The 23,835-nt window shown below is 33.6% G+C and overlaps 1 protein-coding gene across 1 annotated transcript in view; it reads right to left on the reverse strand.

Annotated features, from left to right (window-relative positions):
* The window catches only part of LOC138695066 (uncharacterized), a 48,009-nt gene that overhangs the window by 15,539 nt on the left and 8,635 nt on the right, over positions 1-23,835 (reverse strand). The window contains exons 2-8 of the mRNA XM_069819427.1: positions 22,816-22,892; positions 21,507-21,669; positions 18,253-18,373; positions 15,463-15,673; positions 12,061-12,281; positions 9,770-9,971; positions 6,300-6,487 (exon numbers count right to left, since the gene is read on the reverse strand). Of these exons, the coding sequence (XP_069675528.1) occupies positions 6,300-6,487; positions 9,770-9,971; positions 12,061-12,281; positions 15,463-15,673; positions 18,253-18,373; positions 21,507-21,669; positions 22,816-22,879 (1,170 nt within the window). The 5' untranslated portion in view covers positions 22,880-22,892. The remainder of the gene's footprint in view (positions 1-6,299; positions 6,488-9,769; positions 9,972-12,060; positions 12,282-15,462; positions 15,674-18,252; positions 18,374-21,506; positions 21,670-22,815; positions 22,893-23,835) is intronic.

Genomic DNA, 23,835 nt, shown 5'->3' on the forward strand with positions numbered 1-23,835 from the left:
AAAGAGCAGCTGTAACAATAACCAATTAAGTGAATATAACATTACAAGATGTCAACATCGTCTCTTTCTAAGTCACAATCGGTATCTATGATCACTGGAACTGTCCTCATACTTAAATTTTAAATATTTAAATTAAATTAAATTAAATTAATAATATAAAACGCTATGTGACTCCCTGACTCTATAGCAATAACACGTGTTCAGTTCAGCACAAGAAGATAATATGTGCGCATGCGTATAGTGTCGGTGGTGTGATTGGAGACGGGGAGCATGCTGGGAAAGGGAGCATACGTCTTCTGCACGAGACAGTCACGCCCGCTGGTTTCCGCGCACTGAGTTTTGTTTGTTGGATGCCTATAGCGACCTAACTTCTTTCGATGCATGCGTAGTTGTGTACGGTCTTAGAACTAGTTCGGGTTTTACATTGTTGGAACGTTTCTTGAACTGTTCTTTCACGTCCTTCGGAGTTTCTTCTCATATTAAAATTATATTCATCTTCCGAACTTAATTCTTCATAAGAAATATATCACTATCACCTTCTATATCACTCATGATGGACTATTGTTTTATTTTAACCTGCCTAGTATTGAAGAATTTAATCATAATTTGAGACTACTATCTGCGCATGTGTAAACAGTTCAGAATTCCCAGTTCCTGCTCTTAATCGACAACCAATTTCACTCGTTCCGATCGAGTTCTGAAGCACGTTGGAACAGGTAACTGGGAGTTCAGTATCGGTTCGGAATCAGTTCTAGTCTTATTGGAACTCACATTAAGCTACTGCGCATGAGCAGGCAGTTCAGAATCGATTTTGAACCATGCTGGAACAAACCTATTATCACAGTCTAGTATATACAGTCACGAAGCTCAATACTTACTAAATATGCAGACATAGACAGTTGAAATATGCATCCATAGATAGTTGCTCACCACCAGGATCGCTACTATCGCCTCATCACAGACTCTTTCCCTAGCAGACGATAAAATTTATTGTACTTTCGATATAGTGTTCTTTTGAAAAAAATAACACCATCCTTCCACTATTGAAATATGAAATACATAAAGTTTATAATTATATTCATAAAATATATATTATATTCTACAAACTCACCTTCCTGGATCTTTCGGAAGAAGAATAACTCTAACCTATTTTTCTTACAATTTATAGTAGGTACTACAAACGTCTCCTTGTCCCATATTATTATTCAAATTATTGTATTTTAACCATTCACAGTTATTACAACCGATAACGAACATTTCACAGTTTACATAACTTTTCACAAAAATGCGAAATACGGCGCAGTCAATGCTTTTTCGATCTAGACACCGTAATGTTTGTTCCGGTTTTCTATTTCAGTGTATGGAGCTCAGTGAAATATTATATTATAACTTTATTGTGTATCATTGCTAAACTTTATTTAATGTAACGTGTCCATAAGTTCCGTTTACTTCTTGTTGCATAATATGTTGCAGAAATAATTACAGAACTGTGTTATTTTAATGTGAAGAGAATCTTACGTGTTATCATAATCTGTTCGCATCAACATTTTAAGTTTAGAATGGAAGTTATTTTGAGGTTCAATAAAAACGAATTTATATTGTGATTTTAATTTAGCACATCTATCGTCCTTAATTGTAGACAGAAAATTTACCATACCACTCCTGTGAAATTAGTGTACGTATGATTGTGTTACTTCGTCTCTTAGGTAGTAGGTAAATACAATAATTCAGTACTCAATTGTAGTATTAAAATACAGACAAGTAGAATGTGACGGGTGTCATACATGACATTATGTTTAATTATAATGTATAATTGCGAATATAGGAATATAAGTTAAATATAGTAAACATAACCTATAATATCCATATGACGTAACATACATATGTAGTGGCAGGGCATTGGAGACCACTAAAATTAGACAGAAATGGGCAACTGGTACAGTAAACATAACCTATAATTTCAACATATCTAAATATTCGTGCAACTGAAAATTATTGAATCGTGCATAAATGAACGTACAAGAATTTCGCAATATTTAATCGAAATAAAGGCAGGTATTACACATACGAACAATGTAATTTTCACACCAAAAATAATATTACACCTTAACTCGCAAGGAATTATGTCTGAAGTGTCTCCTAATTAGTGTTTTAAATTTTATTAATGCAGTTACACTACATTTTAGAGAAATATATGTTACTCTTTATGCGTTCCAATTAATTTATATGGTTGAAACGCCGCCCTTCGTGATCGGGTTAAGCGAGTCGCATGGTTTGCCTTACGGCCTGTATTAGATCACGAAGGCAGTGACACAGTCTATTGTTCCTACTACTCACAGCGCTCCAAGCGGCTAGCAACTATCGCGAGAAATGCAAAAAATCATCCCAAGCTTCGCAACTGTATATACTAAACTGTGCTATTATGGTTGACTGCGAAATACTGGGGCGAAAGGGGCGAAGACTCTGTAATGAGAAAGAGGCAAAGACTCTGTAATTCATGTAATTTCCTAGGTTTACTCCTCCGAAATGCCAGACACCATCATGTTCGATCCTTAATTGCATCTGCTTTGAAAGAAAGTCTTGGTTAGTAGAAGAGGAAGTTTTTTGCCTTGCTACTAATGGCTCCTCTATACGTATTGGCATCTTAGCGTATTCCCAGACTACCAAGAAAGGATGTATAATTGATCCTACCATAAGGATTGAAACGGGGAGTAGCCAGCTGGAGGATGTGAATCAAGAAAAAAATAACATTTGTCTGCAAACATTTGATTACTTCAAAGTAAAATACCAGTTTGAAAACATTGAGGTGATTGGTCTTCTTATTGGAGCTCGTGGTGTGATTCCCAAGTTCTTTGAAAGCTTCAGAAAGACTTCTGAACTACCACAGACACTTACTGCTGACATCATAACTTCAGTTTTGAAACGCTCTTGCCAAATTTTGAGCCATCATAATTATTCATTCTATTATTTTTTTTTCACTCTATAATTTATATATGTTTATTTTAATTTTCTGTCAACAAAATTTATATAAAACATTTAATATTGTAAAATTCATGTAGGACAGTATACTGAGTCCTTCTGGGCTACCTCCAATGGGAGGCAGTTAACAAAATTAAATAAATTAAGAACACCCACACCTTGTTGATAATAGATATCATACACTGTAGTATTCCTTCATTTTTCAAATAGGAATATTACCCCTTATGGAAAAAGGATATATATATATATATACATACATACATACATACATACATACATACATACATACATACATACATACATACATACATACACAGTTTAATCAAAATATCTCTCCATTACAGATAGTAACATATAGAATAAAATAAAGTAACTAACATAGTTTAAATTAACCCTCCTTCTACCAAGGTTTTCCACAACTTACTACTACCAAGGGGGTAATTACAATTACCCCATCAAAATCATATCCGATCTTTGTTAATCATTTGAAATATGAACAATTGATGTATTATTGACTATAGACTTATAAAAAAATGTAAAAATATAAAGTAATGATTCTATTTTTTAAGAATATAGGATGATTCAAAAGTCCTATTCCACTTTGTTTAAAACGTATACCAAAATTAATGAGCATTAGATGTGTTACCGGTGTCACTATGAGGTAACATATACAGTAAATTTAAATTTTCCTCCCAGCCGTTTCAAGACAAACTGCTCAATGCTACAGTATATAGTTTTGATATGGTAGAAAACACATTTACAAGCAATGAAAATCACAGTACTATAACATAAATTGAGAATCATTTCAGTTAATACTTGAAATTTAAATATTAACACATCAAATATATAACCATGAGCATCTCAAACACATTTGTTTATAATAAAATAAAATCCAACAAAAATATTTTTTTGAAGTTATAAAAATAAGTAAATAAAAATATAAAACTAGTGAATTAAATTTTAATTCCTTGTTGAAAATTCAAATATTCGAACACCAGCTATACTACAACTTGAATCTCGAAAAGAGCCTCTACTAATAAATAATTATTTCAAACAAAATCAGTTTTATAGAAAAACCATAACAAAAATATTTAAAAAATGGGAACAAAAGGTCATGATGATATAAATAACAATATAAAAATTGTTATAAATAACACAAAATAAAATAATTTGAAAGCAGACTACCTTAGAAATGAAGAAAATTAAGTTACAGATTGAATTTTATTTTCTGGAATTTTCATGACACAGAATACCAAGTGGGGTAACAAGATAACCCCACATAAGTAATGTGAATTACAACTTAAAGTAGATTAATTATTTATGTTACTTTTAATTCAAATTGTTAGTAGACATATAACGGACAAATACATGGAATTTGAAAAAGAAATGTGGAGAAAAATTAAAATAATATTGCAAAATCATCAGTGGGGTAATCCCATTATCCCTCCTGATAGCAGGAGGGTTAATATAATTTCTAAATGAATTAAGGTATATGTACACCCACAAAGCGCAAAAAAATGATGAAAAACTAGAATTTTCAAAATATAACTATTTTAATAGAGAATTTTCTCCTCTTTAATTTGTCATTAAGAATTTTCGATTTATGCCTTATGGTTTTTCAGGTAAGTCCCATTTTCCAAAATGCTGCGTCATCAGCCACGGTCACTTACTTTTGGAGTGCATTACTTTTGGAGTGATCTTCGTAGCAGTCAGTCCCCTCGTCCAGCATTGCTTGTAAAATAAACTTCTTTCTAGTCCCGAAATAGATGCATAGATATCTGGGCATGATCATTAGATTGAAAAAATACTTTTTACATAATGAAGTAATTTATAATCTTTTACTGTCAGTCATAAAACTGTAAATTTGTGTGTCAATGATGTAGTACGTCATTTTAATAAGAGTCCAAAAGTAGAAATTACAATTCTGAGGAGGATGGGCATAAACCCTGGGACAAACACCATCGCAGGATTTGTTGCATCAATGGAAATAGGGACAAAATTGCCCAAAAAAAAACATTCAACACTTGAAGTTAAAACAAGGCGGAGATATTTGAAAGGCAGAAAGAAGCTGAAACTGGACCAACATGAAGCTGCTTAAGGGGTGACATATGATGATGGAGTTTTCTAGACTCTGAAACTTTGTGGCATATTTCCTGTAAATAGTAAGTTTAGAATATTTAATTCTTTCAAACATGATATCTCAGTCAAATATGATGATACCAAGAAGATATTGGTGTCATTTTGAAGCTTGAAATGTCCCCCAGTGCCTGACAATGAGTAAAATAACTTTAATGTAATTAATAATTATCTATGGAATTTTACGTGATTTATGCAACATAAAATATTATTGTAAGTTACATATATGGTAATATTTAATTAATGTAAACAAAAATAAAAAAATAGCTCTATGTCAGGCACTAAAGAATAGTTTTAGCTATAAAACAGTGAAAAAACTGTGGCTCTATCTTAAAAACTGCATGAGCTATCATGTTTCAAGTTGCATGTCAAAATTATAAACAAAATAATTTTTATAAACAATTTAGACATAATTTCAAGGGATCTGTTCACTGCATTCTCTTTCTGGTACCATTCTCAATTGTATAAAAATTTTACAGAACAAAATTGTACAAAACAAAAATGTTTGTATGTAAAGGTGTACATATACCTTAAGGAATCAAGATAAACTAGGCTGTTATGGGATGTTATTTCATTCTCTAATAAATCATTCCATGTTGTGATGTAGCAATTAAGCTTTGGAAAATAATCAGAAAATTATTAGCTGTTTGGCTTGTTTATTACACACATTTTTCAAGTTTAAGAAATCGATTTTAAATCGGACTACGCAGAACTTCTTGGCAAGCTTCTTGATTACTACAGAAAACTAGGATGTAATAAGTCCCTAAAATCCATTTCTTGGATTCACATTTGAACCTTTTTCCCCTCCAACCTTGACAGTGTAAGTGACGAACATGGAGAATGCTTCCACCGTTACTAAGGCAAACGGAGCCCAAAAATGTTAGCCGATTACTGCTGGACTCTCGAGAGATGTTCCTCAAGCTAAATACAGCACAAAATCCTCAAGAAGTACATTTTAGATAAATTCACAGACTATGTAACATATTTTAGTTTTACTAAAGCAAGGTTATTTCATTACAACAAAAATGTCTAATATAAAAAATCTATTCCCGATAAAAAAAATTGTAAACATATTAAATCAGCGGAAAAGATGTCACATGAATCACCTTCTTTTTCACATTTAATAAAGAAACAGTTCAATTTTGTTGTCCAGTAATTAATATCATTGTTGTGGCTATACTTACAACTCCACTGAATTTATAGTTGAACACGCTTGGTCTTGGAGAGTGCGGTACGTTCAGATCTGCCCCTTCGTAGTGGAGTATCGCCATCTGACAGACATCTCTGTCAAAGCATTTATCCATGCCTCTTACTTGCATCCAGTAGTTACTAACTTCTCTTGTTGCGTGCAGTACGAAGTCATATCGCTCTCCTGAAATGCATCATATTCTACAAAGTGTTTGTTATATTTCACTTAATCCCGCATCTGTCTTAAGATTTCCTCTTACTCCCCCCACGCTGTGTACGCTGGTTAAGATCAAAACCTGAAAAAACAATAATATAACACAGCACAAACGTGATAAAATTGCCCTCATCTAGACATTATGGTACAAAAATTATGCTTGCTATTCGGTCTGGAAAGGAAAATAAGCGATCAGTGGCAGGTTAAGTTTTGGATTGTTACGCCTTGCATATACGCTTTTTGGTAGTTATACTGTTTTCGCTGTAAGAAAAATCCTAATGTAAACTCAAGCACGTGGCTGTCATACCCATGACTGGCTAGCAGTCGAAACACTCACACGACGCAGGAAAATATAGTCCGTATTTGGAAACTATCATCTTGTATTATTTGAAAATAAAAAATTGAGAAAATAAAAAATTTAATTCTAGTTATTAAATACAATGAAACATATAACTTCACTCATATGTAAAAACGATATGTAAAAGAAAAGCTACTTTTATATTTTGTTATATACTATGAACGCGGATGAATACAAACAGTAGACTAATACCGAAGGGGTCTGTTCTTGTAACAAGCTGGCGTCACTTGAGCACGTAGTTGTTCACGTAAGCACGTGGTACTGAAGTTTGTCTTCTGCATCCTCGGTGTGTGTGGTTATTAAACATAAGACTGGAAACAAATAGTCTTAAATGTATATAATAAGTTATGTGAGTTTTAATTACAGTAATTATAAAGTAAATGTTTCCTAAGCAAATTAATGCATGGTAGTGAGGTTAGGCCTACTTGACGAGTAACGGGAAATGTTTAACATGAAACAGAATGTACAACAGTAGGCGGGAAAACGTACTGAGAATCTGTGGTGCCAAACAGCGGCCAATGAAGCCTCACTTCAGTCACGTGCTATTGTTTATATTAGGATTTTTCTTACAGCGAAAAGATTATAGGTAGGGAGGTAAAGGTAGGTAGGTAAACAGAAAGCGAGCCTTCGCAAGGTCGAGGATCAGTGACAGAGTAGGTTTGGTTTGCAAGTCAAGCTTTCAGATATAACTCCCTGTAAAGTTGATTTGAATAATTTCGAGGGAAAAATTGTTCTGGGGCCGGACATCGAACACGGGACCTTTGGTTAAACGTACCAACGCTCCACCAATTAAGCTATCCGGGAACTCTACCAGACACCGATCCAATTTTTCCCTCTATATCCACAGAACTCAAAGTCGGCTGAAAACAGTCAAGCAACCAACATTGAGTGCACACTAATTCTGTGTGACTTAAATTGTGGTTTTCTGTTAACGAACAGTGACGTATATTATGCAAATCAAGCTTTCAAGTATAACTCCGTGTAAAGTTGATTTGAATAATTTCGAGGGAAGATTTGTTTTTTTTTTTTACTTGGTTATTTAACAATGCTGTATCAACTACGAGCTTATTTAGCGTCGGTAGTATTGGTGATAGCGAGATGGTATTTGGCGAGATGAGGCCTAGGATTCACCATAGATTACCTGACATTTGAATTACGGTTGGGGAAAACCTCGGAAAAAACCCAACCAGGTAATCAGCTCAAGCGGGAATCGAACCCGCGCCCGAACGCAACTACGGATCGACAGGCAAGCGCCTTAGCCGACAGAGCTACGCCGGTGGGAAAAATTGTTCCTTGGCCGGGCATCGAACCCGGGACCTTTGGTTAAACCTACCAACGCTCTGCCAATTGAGCTACCCGGGAACTCTACCGATTCAATTTTTCCCTCTATATCCACAGATCTCAAAGTGGGCTGACAACCGTCAAGCATCCAACATTGAGTGCACACTAACTCTGTGTGACTTTTTATTTAAATTTTTATTTAAATTTATTTATTTAAATTTAAATATACAGAAGAATATAATTACAAACAAAGAAGAGAAATAGAAATAAAATAATACAAACAATATAAAAAAGGAGCTACAGTAGTATTAAGAAAATTTGAGACCGAATGAGCAGCGCTCGTGTTCGGTCGCAGTTCAGATATAATATTAATAGGCCTATAAGAGAGTATAAAATAAAATAAAATAAAATAGGAAATAGAATTAAAATTACAGTTACAGAAATTATATAATACAATATTAAATAAGAGAAACATAGAAAATAAAAAAATAATAATAATTAAAATAAATAAGTAAAATAAAATAGGAATAAATTGTGGTTTTCTGTTAATGAACAGTGACGTATATTATACAAATCAGGCTTTCAGGTATAACTCCCTGTAAAGTTCATTTGAATAATTTCGAGGGAAAAATTGTTCCAGGGCCGGACATCGAACCCGGGACCTTTGATTAAACGTACTAACGCTCTATCAATTGGTTTGGCTTGTTCAGACTTTTGGCTTGCCTAGCATGCATGCTTTTTGGTAGGTAGGTTGATATATAAAAAGAAAGTATTCGTAAAGTTGATGATCAGTGACAGGTTAGGTCTGGTTTCTTCAGGCATTTGGTATGCCTTGCATGTTTTCTCGAATGAAGAGCCGTTCAGAGCAGAAGTGGTGTAAGTCAAAATTGGGTAATGAGGTTTAAAGTAAAAATTCCGTAAAATACAGCGCAAAGTAGCAATTAATATGTCCATCGTGCTGTCCACTGACTACTAATAGTTTAAATAAATTGAATATTAATTGCTACTTTGCGCTGTATTTTACAGAATGTTTACTTCAAACCTCATTACCCATTCTTGACTTCCACCACTACTGCTCTGAACGGCTCATATATAAAAAGCGAGTTTTCGTAAGGTGGAAACTCAGTGACAGGTTAAGTTTGGTTTGTTCAGGCTATTGGTATGCTTTTTCATTGACAGGCCTAACATTCGCTTTCCCACGTAGTGCAGAAGGATTGTGGTAACACTGGATTGGGTTTTCCCTCAACCCAATATGAGCAAATGCTAGGTAACTTTCGGTGCTGGACCCCGAACTCATTTGACCGGCATTATCACCTTCATCTCATTCCGACGCTAAATAACCTAAGCTGTTGATAAAGCGTCGTAAAATAACCGACTCAAATAAAAACACTGCATTATGTCATATTGTCTGTGAAAATGGATAAAATGATTCGTCTGGTATAAGAAGAAACTAAGACATTTGGTGCTTGCAGGGTGGGTTAACACCTTTCGGTGAGATCACATCGTATATTTAGAGTGGTGTGCAACAATTTCTAAGCTATTATCAATTATTTAATTACGTGTGCGGTATTTAGGAGGATTGAAGATTCACTTAGGATATATTTGTGTTATACCTGAGAAGAATTCGATAGCGTCCACGACGACGGGTTTCACTGAATATCCGTCTGTGGCGATGACAATAAGTCTGTGTCCTTCTATCTGGAATCTGGCAGGACACTGCGTGCATACGCCTCCTATCAGGCGGAACCTGTACCTGTAGCCTTTGTGCACATCGAATATTTTCTGCGGAGTTGATGACAAGACGCCATTATAATCCTGCGTGAAAAATAGTTGAAATTATTAACAGTAGAAGCCGATTACAAATTTAAAACTGAAACGTAACTAATTTATGATTAACATCATCATCAATGGCACAAGAACCCTCTTTGAGCCATAGACTTTTTTTTTCAATTTCCTGCCAGGCTTCTGTATTCTGTGCTAATGCCAGCCAATTTATACATCCCTGAAGCTTTACTCGTAAATGTTATACCCATTCGACATTATCTGTTTTATATGTACAAATACAATGTGAACTGTAAGAAATGTCACTAATTATTTCAGTGCTTACTTACTTATGGCTTTTAAGGAACCCGGAGGTTCATTGCCGCCCTCACATAAGCCCGCCATTGGTCCCTATCCTGTGCAAGATTAATCCAGTCTCTACCATCATATCCCGCCTCCCTCAAATCCATTTTAATATTATCCTCCCATCTACGTCTCGGCCTCCCCAAAGGTCTTACTCCCTCCGACCTTCCAACTAACACTTTATATCCATTTCTGGATTCGCCCATACGTGCTACATGCCCTGCCCATCTCAAACGTCTGGATTTAATGTTCCTAATTATGTCAGGTGAAGAATACAATCCGTGCAGTTCTGCGTTGTGTAACTTTCTCCATTCTCCTGTAACTTCATCCCTCTTAGCCTCAAATATTTTCCTAAGAACCTTATTCTCTGTTCCTCTCTCAAAGTGAGAGTCCAAGTTTCACATCCATACAGAACAACCGGTAATTAACTATTATATAAATTCCAACTTCCAGATTTTTTGACAGCAGACTAGAAGACAAAAGTTTCTCAACCGAATAATAACAGGCATTTCCCATGTTTATTCTGCGTTTTATTTCCTCCCGAGTGTCATTTATATTTGTTACTCTTGCTCCAAGATATTTGAATTTTTTCACCTCTTCGAAGGATAAATCTCCAATTTTTATAGTTCCATTTCGTACGATATTCTGGTTACGAGACATAATCATATACTTAGACTTTTCGGAATTTACTTCCAAACCTCTTGCTTGACTTGCTTCAAGTAGAATTTCCATGTTTTTCCCTAATCCTTTGTGGATTTTCTCCTAACATATTCATGTCATCCGCATAGGGTTTTATTGTTTTAGATATGTCAAAAAAGGTTTGATAAAATTTTCCTAGACTTTGATTTGTTTTCTTTTTCGCGATAAAAGTGGTGTGAACATTTCATAACCCTTTCCGGGCAAATCATTGATTTAATTCCTAATATGCTCAGTCAATTTAAGAGAGCAGTTATGATAATACATTTTACCTCTTAAACGTGCAAAAAGTTTTAAAATACCTTTTCAGAACGAAAAGTTTTATTATAGTTATTTATTATATTTATTTAATTTTATGAATAAGTCAGAAAATCTAGTTTTGGCCGCCCAGATTGTTGATTTGGAGCACTGTGCGTATACGATGTTTGCAGTTTCCATTTCGTCCAACTCAGTGACAACAATGTTTCTAAGTCACATATTGTCGTTGCATTCAATGAAATTTCACCTCTAAGGAGCGGTTAGATAGACGTGATTTTACGTAAATAATTAACCCATATACTATTGAATCATATAGGCCTACCCCTTAAAAACAGAATCTGCAGGGAAGATATATTTGAAGAAGTAAATCGGAGAACATCAATCAAGATACTATTCTGATATCTACAGTGTGAACGGAGTTTACTATTTTGCGAAATGGACATAATTCCAACTTCGAGAACACGAACACAAGAAACGCAGGACGTCATTCTGTTGTTTATTCACTCAGCTCACATTGTTGTCTTGATCTTAACAGCACAGTCTAGTATGAAGTCACGAAGCTCATTATGTAGTAAATATGCGTCCAAAGGTAGTTGCTAACCGCTAGGATCGCTACTATCGCCCCATTACAGACAATGCGAAATAGTACCTGCACAGTCTATTGTTCCTAGTACCCTCATAAACTCAAACTTCGTGACTGTATATAATAGACTTACGTAACAGCACCTACATTTACGGACGCTACAATGGAGAGCAGCGTGACGGTATAGCGAAGTTTTACTCCCCTTAACTGAGCTCCAACTCAATCGAAAAAAATGATACAAACCCTATATTTCCCCTGACCGTTGATTGTATAAAACGTGGTATCATGGCTGATGTCTCCATGTCTTAGTCCGGGAAGACGTTCTTCTGCATCAACGTGGGTCCAGTCGGAGATGAATATCGTGTGACAGGGGATGTCGTAATCGTAGAGTTTGCTGGAAGGATCTATATCCAAAGGCTCTCTAACGATCAGGCTGCCTTGTATACCATTGAGCTTACTGAGGCCTGTAACAAGTAATGAAGTGCATTAGAATTATAAAGTAAAACAGAATTACAATAGAATTGAACTACACCCTGTATATTTGAATAGAATTGTGTGAGGATTCTGAGAGTCATAGTAGATTATATTATTGATTAATTTGTGTTCTTTTCATCTCAAATAAAAATTTTGTTACAGCGAAAAAAAAAAAGGCTACAAACTTTTGCTTTAGCCCGATATACAGGGTGTTTAAAAATACACGGAAAATTTTCAGAGTTGAATTCCACACAATATGTAGAGCATCAAAAAGTTATTGACATGAGTCCGAAAATTGATAAATATTGAGATATCAATCAAGTATTTTATATTAGTACCTTACTAGCTCCATTTTAGTTTTCGAATGATGCACTATCTTCAGTACCTTACAAGAGGTGTTCGAAATGCCCAGCTCTGCCATACTGCAGGCTTCTGCTCGTCTGGTCATTGAGGTAATAACACGCTAAAAATTGCTTGGTGTTATGCGTATTGTTTGACAATTCTGAACAGGAGAATCACCAGCCAAAATAAAATTTCAGCAGCAGCTCAGAAACTGAACGTAGATATGCAGAAGCATTTTAAAACATTTACGCACTCGCCTTACGACAGTAGCAGCATCTAACAGAACCTTGCCCATAGCACAATAATGATTAGCCCATGCCTAACTATTTAGGGCCGTATTCATAGACATTTTTAGCGCGGGCTTTCGGTGGATGATCAGCGTTTTTCGTATTCATAAACCAGTGTTAGCGATAGGATATGATTTGAATTCTGTACTAGTAACGAGTGGATAGCCGGGGCTAGCTTAGTACGCTCGTAGCGCGTGCTGCGAAATGTCTATGAATAGCACCCTTATGCCCACGTGCATCAACGTCGGTTAGTGTAACCATCGGCTAAAATTGTCACTTAACCCCTGGTTAAGCATTTTTACGGTGGATCGACCTTGGTTACAACTTAAATAGTATGTTAACCACAGTAATCTCTAACCGGCCATATTCGAGCAGTTAAAGGAGATAACCAGTGATTAGTAGACCAAATAAAGCAAAATGGCGGCCAGAGCCACAGATGTTTATTTCAAAGACGGTTATTATTGTACAGTACTTGAATTACTTGGATAGAGCATGAGCGTGAAGTTTCTTTAGTGGAAAGAGAGAATTCTTATGAGGAATTAGGTGACAGAAAATTTCAGGAGGAATTTCGTTTATCAAAATCTACAACACAAAAACAGTCATATTTCTCGTATGGATCAGCTGCTTATGTTACGATTCTATGTAACTATTATTTTCTGTATTTTAAGAGGGAATACTCGAATATCTCTTTCTCTATGTCACTGGCTGAAGAAAGAGAGGTTATGGATGGATCTTAGGATAATGAACAGTTCCCTGGTGTAAATGGGGTCCTGGATCGTACACACATTCCTATTCATCTTTTGTATCCTTTTCCTTTATGGATATTATTTCTTTTTTATATAATATATTTACATCTAGTAAATTAGTCTTATCAATACTTCAACCTCACATTGGGATATAATGATTTTTTCATCCAATTTTCCATTTTGTACGACTTTAACCTAACAACACTGAAAAACAAAGAAATGCAACTCGTAAATATAACAGTGCCGAAAAGCAAACAAATGCAACGCGAAAATGTAGGATATGTTCATTTTGATGTAAAACGGAGTGAGCGTAGTTTTTAGACGTTGACTATTATCTTTGCAGCGGTATGGATGCTTTCCTTTAGTGATTTTGTAGAAACAGTGTACCATCATAGACTTTACTCTGGTTAAATGAGGTGTCAGCTAGCCATGTTTAAGTAATCGGTGATTGTGAATGGTGCACAGAAATTACATTTTAACCACGGTTACTGTTTAACCATCATTTCGTAATCTATGATTACTGCGTTTTTAACCGATGTTGATGCACTTTGCAACTAGTGTTTAAACTACTGTACTACAATCCATCTTCGAGTGTTAAAGATTCCGTTCAGCACTGATCTTTATCAGTCACGACCAGCTGCACGTACTGTACTAAGTTAATTTTGTACCATTAATTTTCAGCACTAACATACTTCAATGTCTGATATCTCAATAATTATCAATTTCCGGACTCATTGTTATATAACTTTTTTAGGGAATCCAACCATGAAATTTTCCCATGTATTTTTAAACGTCCCGTATAGAATTGAAGGCGATAAATTGTCAAAAGACTTTAAAGTATAGAGAATCTGGGCGACCAATAACTCACGGGAGAAGAGGTACTGTACCTACTTCTAGAGAATATTGGATAGCTCAGTAAGCATAGGCTTTATTTATTTTATTTAGCTAGTAAGCAAAATGAGTACAAATTCAAAAATATACAACAAAAATGTTTCTGGCCACTACCGTAAGAGCCAGGCTCGAATACCGTGTGGTCTGAGTAAAAAATACAACATAAAATTTACAAACACAGTTTACTAAATACACTAACTTAATTCAGTCCGACAATTGACACAAAAGAGAAAAAAGAAAGAATAAGAAGAGAAAAACACATTAATTATAAACTGACAATCAGAAACTATTGACATTCAATAAAAACATGAATACAGTCCACAAAATTAAAAAGATAAAAAATACACCATATGTTAATATTATATCTAATGAATAATTTTACAAATTTATTTTTTAAAAGGTTCAATTTTAAAATATTTCAAATTTGGAAAATGATTTGTAATTGTATTATTTTATTAAACTAGCACTATGTTTAAGTGTTGCACTTGTATGACATTTAGGCTCAATCAATGGAGAGTAAACTTTTGTCTTCGAGTATGGTATTCATGTCGATTAGATTTATGTTTTATTTGATTTCTGTGGTAGTAAGTTAGTAAACTATAACTTATTTATAAATTTCTTCAGTAGTTAAAACTTTAAAATCTGTGTAAATTAAATTTGTTGGGTAATCCATATTTTTGGTCAGACAAATTTTTATTAATCTTCTATGTAACAAAATTAATGGATTAAGTACAGATGATGCTACTCCACCCAAATTTATTATACCATACTTTGTTAATGATTGTAATAAAACTAAAAACATTATTCTCAATTTCGAAGTATTATGAATTTATAAATATAAAATTATTAGTACAAGAGGAAGAATTCTCACAATTAAAGTGGTTGTGACAATTGTGACCACCTACCTGCATGAGAGTGCCAGTAGTTCGTCCCCACATGATCGGCGCGAAACTGATATCTGAACTGCGAATCATGGGGAATGGGGCAGTGGCTGATAAACGGGACACCGTCCATGTACGGTGTGTGCATGTTGTATATACCATGCCAGTGAACACTGGTGGTCTTGCCAGGCATCCGGTTATCGACATCAACAACTATCCAATCACCGTGACACACCTGTAAAAATATTTACAAAAACTATATAGATCACTTACTAAGTAATGGTAACTAATTTGTTTCAGACATATGCATGTGTATAAAGAAGTTTCAAAACATACATATTGAAAGACACAATGTACTCTACCAATAATGTTCTTGTGAAAATTTCAGATTTAGGAATATGTGCTTGTCAAAATTTCATGATTTAGGATTTAGACAAGAGAGAAGAGGAAAAACACAGAACTTAAACTAGTACTTTCATTTATTTCTCCACTTTATAACGTTGAACACTCTATTCTGCGCATATTAACACATTAACAACCTTCTAAGTAATCTCCAAAACTTAAAATATACAAAACAATTATTAGAAGTATTCTCTGTTATGCAAGCGAAACTTGGACATTATCTAAGGAGACAGAAGCTAAACTAGGTATATTTGAACGCAAAATACTCAGAAGAATTTTTGGACCAGTGCAAGAAAATAAACAGTGGAGAATACGTTATAATAACGAGCTATATAAATTATATAGAAGTTTTGATATTGTTACTTTCATCAAATTAAAGAGGCTTGAATGGGCCGGACATGTCTATCGGATGGAAGGGAACAGAATACCAAAGAAGATCTTAAAAGGGAAAATACATGGTAAAAGACCAATTGGAAGACCCAAAAACAGATGGATAGATGCGGTAACGATCGATTCTCAGGACTATCTCGGAACAACTGCCTGGAGGAGATTAGTACAGGACAGGGACAGCTGGAGGAAGAAAATTGAGGAGGCTCGACTTTGGGCTGTGATGCCATCGTAGTAGTAGTAGTAATAAGTAATCTCCAAAGCAATCAATCGTTCGCTGCCAACGACGAGAAATCAGATACACCGTTGTCCAATCTTAGAATCTCGCGTCTCACTGCATTGGTGATATCTTCTTTTGTATGGAAGTGCTTCCTGTGCACTGGAGCTTTCAATTCTGGTATCAAATCGATATCGCAGGGTGCAAGGTCTGGAGAGTAGGGTGGGTGCTGTAGTACTTTCCATCTCTTGTGCCGTAAAAGATTTTTGGAAAAATTTGCCATATGAGCTCTAGCATTATCGTTAAAGATGATGAGCCTACATTGTGAAGCAATTCAGGACGTTTATCCCTGTAGTGCGATATACAGCTCATGCATTTTGTCAAGACACTCCCCCACTCTCCCTACAGAGCTGCGCAGAGATCGGATGAGTTTACTTACGCATTATAGGGGAATGGGTTAGTTTTTACCTTCAACTCGGTAAACACACGCCCGAACTTCCCTTCTACTCCTACCCCCTCCACAGAAACGTTGTTCCCGTACTGCACATCGCGAGTGTCTTGACAAAATGCATGAGCTGTAGGTTAACCTGTAGATACTGGTATAGTAGGCGGTATTAACATTTCGCCATGTGGAGCAAAATTCCAAAAAGAATCACTACGAACTCTGTTCCAGCCGAATAACGTCTATATATGACGATCCATCGACGATCTCGAACATGCGCACCATCCAGCGACGACAATATGTACCCGATGTCGTAACGTTTTTAATAGCGTTTCAGAAACTAAAAATAGTAAAAAAAAAGAAGTGGTTTAAGCCACATTTACCATGCACTGAAGAATTATTAAAATAAGAAAATAGATAAATTTACTTTATATGATAATCTTTAGACCTCTTGCGGCTCGGTTAAATTGCATCTAGAAGGTCCAAATTTTTTTTTGCGGAATGTTGTCACCATAATGCAAATTTTACGAAACCTTTAATTTTTAATTTCGGAAAAAAAATTGTTCGGCCTTTTTCGATACGCCCGAATGTTCAAGGTTTAAATCATAATACATTACATAATACTGTGAATGTTACATAAGTTTCATGGTGTGAAATTTAGACTTAAACAGGTTATAGCGCAATAAAGAATATTAAAAACAAAACAATTTGCTTATAATTAATTGAATGAATACTTTATGTATTAAAGTACAGTAATTTGATCGAAACGTATCTCATGAGACGTTTTTGTTTACATTCTCTTCTCGCAAGTATTTCGGAGTGGATTATTGGAGTTACACCACAGACTAGTATATACAGTCGCGAAGCTCAATACGTAGTAAATATGCAAACATTAAATAGTTGCTCACCACTAGGGTCGCTAATATCGCCTCATTACAGGCAATGCAAAATTGTACCGTCACAGTCTATTGTTTCTAGCACCCTCAAAACTCAAGCTTCGTGACTGTATATAGTAGACTGTGATTACACTCACCACCACTGCCGAGCAATGACCTCAAAGAGCACTGCTACTCTTTTCACGTTACACGTTACATTTCGTATTCTCAAAACTAATGGACTATCAAAAAACTTATTTGGCTAAACTTGTTCTCTGTGACTTCGTCTATTACCTCTGTGAATTAATGTAATAGGTCTCCTTCTACTCTGTATATCACGAAATACTGAACTAATTACGTATCGATTGATGTCAAATTATACATATGTTACAGTTTTATTAAAAGAACGTACTTCATAATTTACTCCTGAATTCGTCTGTCTTTCTTAATAACAACTACCTTAGTGTGAAAAAAATTAAAAATTCAATTACATGTATCGCGGGTCCTGGCAGCCTTCTGTTGACCGTCACTATTCCTTTCTCGAAACCATCAGCTGTCACACACTGTGGTAGGAAGCAGTCTTCCATCTTATATGGACAATCCTTACATGCTCTGAAATACATTCATAACCGGTATATGTAAAACGATATTAAATTTAATTTATTTTAAATTAGTAAATATATAAATACAAAATGTATAATAATAATTAGGGCTAGGATTTTGATGACCTATAAATCATTAAAAAAATGTCCTAAAAACAATGCATTTCTGACCTAAAAATCTTTCAAAAATGCCATTAAAATGCCCTAAAAGTTGATCTTACATTCTAAAATTGGCTTAGTAGGAAAAGGAGTTTTGTGCTACTTAATATTTAGACTAGTATTTAAATTAAATTCTAGTACCAACATTTAAGTTTATTTAATTTTACATAATTTTTTCTAAGTGGTACACTTTAATTAATTATTTTACCTGATGTAGTTTTCATGTAGCCCATCACAAGGCCAGTCTTATACGGAATTAGCAAGTATAGAGGTATCTATATTGAAGGGATAGTTGGACTGATCCATTACATGGGGGTGTACTACGTTAAAAGGACAATATTTGTGTAGAAAAACGATTAAAATATTATACAAAATAATGGGTATTAGCCACCGGCGTAGCTCGGCCGGTTAAGGCGCTTGCCTGCCGATCCGGAGTTGCGCTCGGGCGCGGGTTCGATTACCGCTTGGGTTGATTATCTGGTTGGGTTTTCCCCCCCGAGGTTTTTCCAACCGTAAGGCAAATGTCAAGTAATCTATGGCGAATCCTCTGCCTCATCTCACCAAATATCATATCACTATCACCAACTCCATCGAAGCTAAATAACCTCGTAGTTGGTATAGCGTCAATAAATAACCAAGTAAAAAATAAAGGGTATTAATGGTCAAAATATGTAGACAAAATATCAAAGGAAATAATTTTATATTAATAATCGGGATTTGTGGCCAAAATTAAATGAAAATGCCTAAAAAATGTCCGAATAACACAAAATATGCTCTTATGAGTTGAAACAAGCAAAAAATGCAAAAAAATGCTCTACCAAATATGTCTTGAAACACTCAGTTTATCACATATCATATAAATACTAAAGCGGCTATGTTTCTGGCTTACTAGAAAAAAGATGCAATTTCATCAAAATCCTAGCCCTAATAATAATGATAAACATCATCATTCCATCAAGTATTATGCGTGCAAAGGACGAGCAATAGCAATATCACAAGCAGGTTGCTGCTGTCTGTTACGATGTTTGTGGTTATATTACAGACCTTCCAACTTCTACAAAACGCGCGGGTCTCTCGCAAATAGCACATGATTTTTCAATCTTACGCTTTCACATGACTATTACACTTTTACTACGTCATACTACTTTTGACCAATAAAACGGTACGAAAGGACGTCTATCAACCAATCATGGCTACTTATCGCACAATTTTATCGCGTCCCTAGTATTTGTTTAATTTTATCGCTTCCCTAGAATTTGTTTGCTTTTATCACTACCCTAGCATTTGTTTCTTTGTTTACCAACTTTTCAAACTGCACTGATCTGGACGTCAAAAACAGAAAATTACAAACAGCTCCAGTTGATGCACAGCATTTTCAAATATGACTCGCATTGGCATTCAAGAACAAGAATTAATAAAGGTCACTACTGGTCATAGCTATGCATCTTCCTTGAATTAAATCCCACTCGAGTTTTGATTTTCTCTAGATGAATCAAAACCTCTAATAAGATTACTGTTGATAATGTCCCGGATTTAGAGATGATCGCATTGAATTTATTTTTAAAATTACGTTTTCTTTCCGTTGCTATTATCATCGTTATGAAATTTCCATCTCCCGCACTTCATTTCTCGTAGGTTGGCAAGTCTGATGTTACATGCGCTCTGTGTTTGCCAAGAATGACGTAAGATGTATTTTACCGACACGTCTGGACACTTGATCGCATAATAGTAAGCCGTAAGGCCTGTTACGATGGGATGTTCATTTAACAACATGTAAAATTCGAGAGGGCATAAAAATAATGTATTCTTGCCGAAATCTTCCTGGTTCCAAATTATAGGCGCGGGGCACCAAATCAACATCAGAAATATCATTATAAATGTGTAACTATTTCAATAACTATTATCATTACCGCCGCCCGTACTAGTTAGATGATCGTTCACCTCTACTGAGACAAATAAACGTGAGCCCAGCAGTAAGTTATGATAAGACTGTCTCTCTGAAGGCCACGTGCCGTATTGTATAGTCCGGATCAGCTTACTTAATACCCTAAGGGTGAAACCTAACCATTTTTCCACTATTACTAGGCTAAATATGCTAGTGGATTATAGTGAATTTTCTAGCTCTCAGGTTGAATTTTCTTTTACCAACTTCGTTTCAAATTTCGGGTACTGACAAATACTACAACTGGCAGTTATTTCTAACTGTTATGTTGGCAGCAATGATTTCGGTTTACAATAAAGTAAACTGATGAAAATGCAAGTAAGTAAATACATTTTTAGGTTAGGTCTCATGAATCTCAAGTCAAAGCAATAAATTTCATGTTGCCTGACAAAATCAATTGTAATATTAGATCATACTAATCCTAATTACCAACATAATGTGCGAGAAGTGCAGGAGGAAAATATACTATTTCATAAATAAATTATATTGAACCATTTAGGAAACCTCTTGCAACATAAATATGAGATGTGGTAAATGAGCAAGACATTGTTTTTGTTAACACTATATTACTACTATTATTATTATTATTATTATTATTATTATTATTATTATTATTATTATTATTATTTTTATTATTATTACTATTACTTATTATTATTATTATTATTATTATTATTATTATTATTTTTATTTTTATTATTATTATTATTATTATTATTATTATTATTATTTATTTCAGTACGTAGCATTATGATTTCACCCTCATTGGTGATATCTGGTATTAGTTGGCAACACTGAAGAGACGTCCACATTAGACTTTTAGGAACTACACTTACGTGATCCTCACTATATACCCCTGCACACTTTTAAACACTCCAATGTTGTGGGACTAAGATAACGGTCTCTGGCGATGTGTATGGTAGACATGGTGTTGGTGATAATAATAGTGAAGTTGGAGATATTGAAAATGATGTTAATGATTGTGACTATTATAATGGTGATAAAATCCACCTTGATGTGAAAAGAAATAACTCATACTCACGCGGAGAGCACGGCATAGTTCTCATGGACCATCCTGTAGTAGCAGATCCGATTGTCCCCCTTGACGCACTGCCGAGCACAGTGATGCGTCTGGTTCGCAAGAGGCAAGTAGCAAAGATGGTCAGTGTCCTCCGGCTGGAGGAAGTCCATCACATTCAGACTTCCTGGGAAAGTGAGAAGTACATCAGTATGGACTCATTCTCTAGTTCAGAATGGAGAGATACATCATAGACTGCGAGTTTAATAAGAATGTTTATTTATTTATTTACTTAGTTACTTATTTACTTAGTTACATATTTATTTGTTTACTTAGTTACTTATTTACTTACCTACTTATTTATTTACTTAGTTGCTTATTTACTTAGTGACTTATTTATTTATTTACTTAGTTACTTATTTACTTATTTATTTATTTACATATTTATTTACTTAGTTACTTATTTATTTATTTAGTTACTTAGTTATTTATTTATTTACTTAGTTACTTATTTATTAGTTATTTATTTATTTACTTAGGTACTTATTTACTTAGTTATTTATTTATTTATTTATTTACATATTCATTTACTTAGTTACTTATTTATTTATTTATTCATTTATTTACTTAGTTACTTATTTGTTTATTTAGTTACTTATTTACTTAGTTACTTATTTATTTATTTACTTAGTTACTTATTTATTAGTTATTTATTTATTTATTTACTTATTTATTTATTTACTTAGTTATTTATTTATTTAGTTATTTATTTATTTATTACTTAGTTACTTATTTATTAGTTATTTATTTATTTACTTAGTTACTTATTTATTATTTATTTATTTACTTAGTTACTTATTTACTTATTTATTTATTTACTTAGTTAACTTATTCACTTATTTATTTATTTATTCATTTATTTACTTAGTTACTTATTTATTTATTTACTTTGTTACTTATTTACTTATTTATTTATTTTTTATTTACTTAGTTACTTATTTATTAATTAATTTATTTATTCATTATTCATTTATTTACTTAGTTACTTAGTTAATTATTTATTTATTTACTTAGTTACTTATTTATTTCTTTATTTACTTAGTTACTTATTTACTTATTTATTTATTTATTTGTTTATTTATTTATTTATTCATTCATTAATTTAATTACTTATTTATCTATTTATTTATTTATTTATTCACAACTGTGAAACAGAACGAACTTCCTTCTTTACCATATTACACAATATATTATATTATCTGTACTTATTTATATTTTTTTCTTAAATAAATGTCTAAAAAATTAGACTTAATCTATTATTTTTCTGACTTACTGATGTTCTCTCTCGCTTCGTTTACACTTATGCATGACAGAATAATTAATGTTAACACGAACATCGTCCAACTCGATCTGAAATAAAAAATACAACATCATAACAATGTTGATAAGAAGAACGCTGCTACGCTTCATAATGAACAATCATGATCATATAATAAGTGTAGTAATGTTATTGGTAGTGTTAGTATTGGATATTTTAGGTTAAATGTTTATATTACTACAATTAATTTTATGTTAAATTATTTCAAAATAATATTATAGTAATAATAATAATAATAATAATAATAATAATAATAATAATAATCTATACTAATAATAAATCTGTAGCCAAACTTTTTCTGGTAATTTTCGATTTTCTAAAAATAATTGGTGTTAACATGTATAATTAACCATCCTGAAACCGAAAATCGCTTTTTTTTAATTTTTGTCTGTCTGTCTATCTGTCGGGATGTTTGTTACCTTTTCACGCGATAATGGCTGAACCGATTTATATGAAAATTGGAACATAAATTAAGTTCGTTGTAACTTAGATTTTAGGGTATATGGCATTCAAAATACTTTATTTAAAAGTGGGGTTATAAGGAGGCCTGAATTAAATAAATCGAAATATCTCGCTTATTATTGATTTTCATGAAAAATATTACATAACAAACGTTTCTTTAAAAATAATTTCCGATAAGTTTTATTCTGTACAAAATTTTGATAGGACTGATATTTGATGAGATAAATGAGTTTTAAAATTAAAATAACAACGCCATCTAAGGCGCTGTACTGAAATAAAACAAATGACTTCGTCTATAAGGGGCCTTGGACAACAATAATCGAAATATATTAAACATAGCCTAAGAGAATGTTTCTGTGTTTGTATGAAGTAATAATGGAAGCTAATTAATTGTTTAATTATTATTTCACCATTGGAAAGTGTAGTTTCTCTAGATGGACATAATTCTACAATGTTATTACAGTAACTTCTGAAACATATAGCAAGTAATATAAAGTATACACATTAAAACTA

Source organism: Periplaneta americana, chromosome 1 (assembly GCF_040183065.1).
Source record: "Periplaneta americana isolate PAMFEO1 chromosome 1, P.americana_PAMFEO1_priV1, whole genome shotgun sequence".
Classification (NCBI taxonomy): Eukaryota; Metazoa; Arthropoda; class Insecta; order Blattodea; family Blattidae; genus Periplaneta; species Periplaneta americana.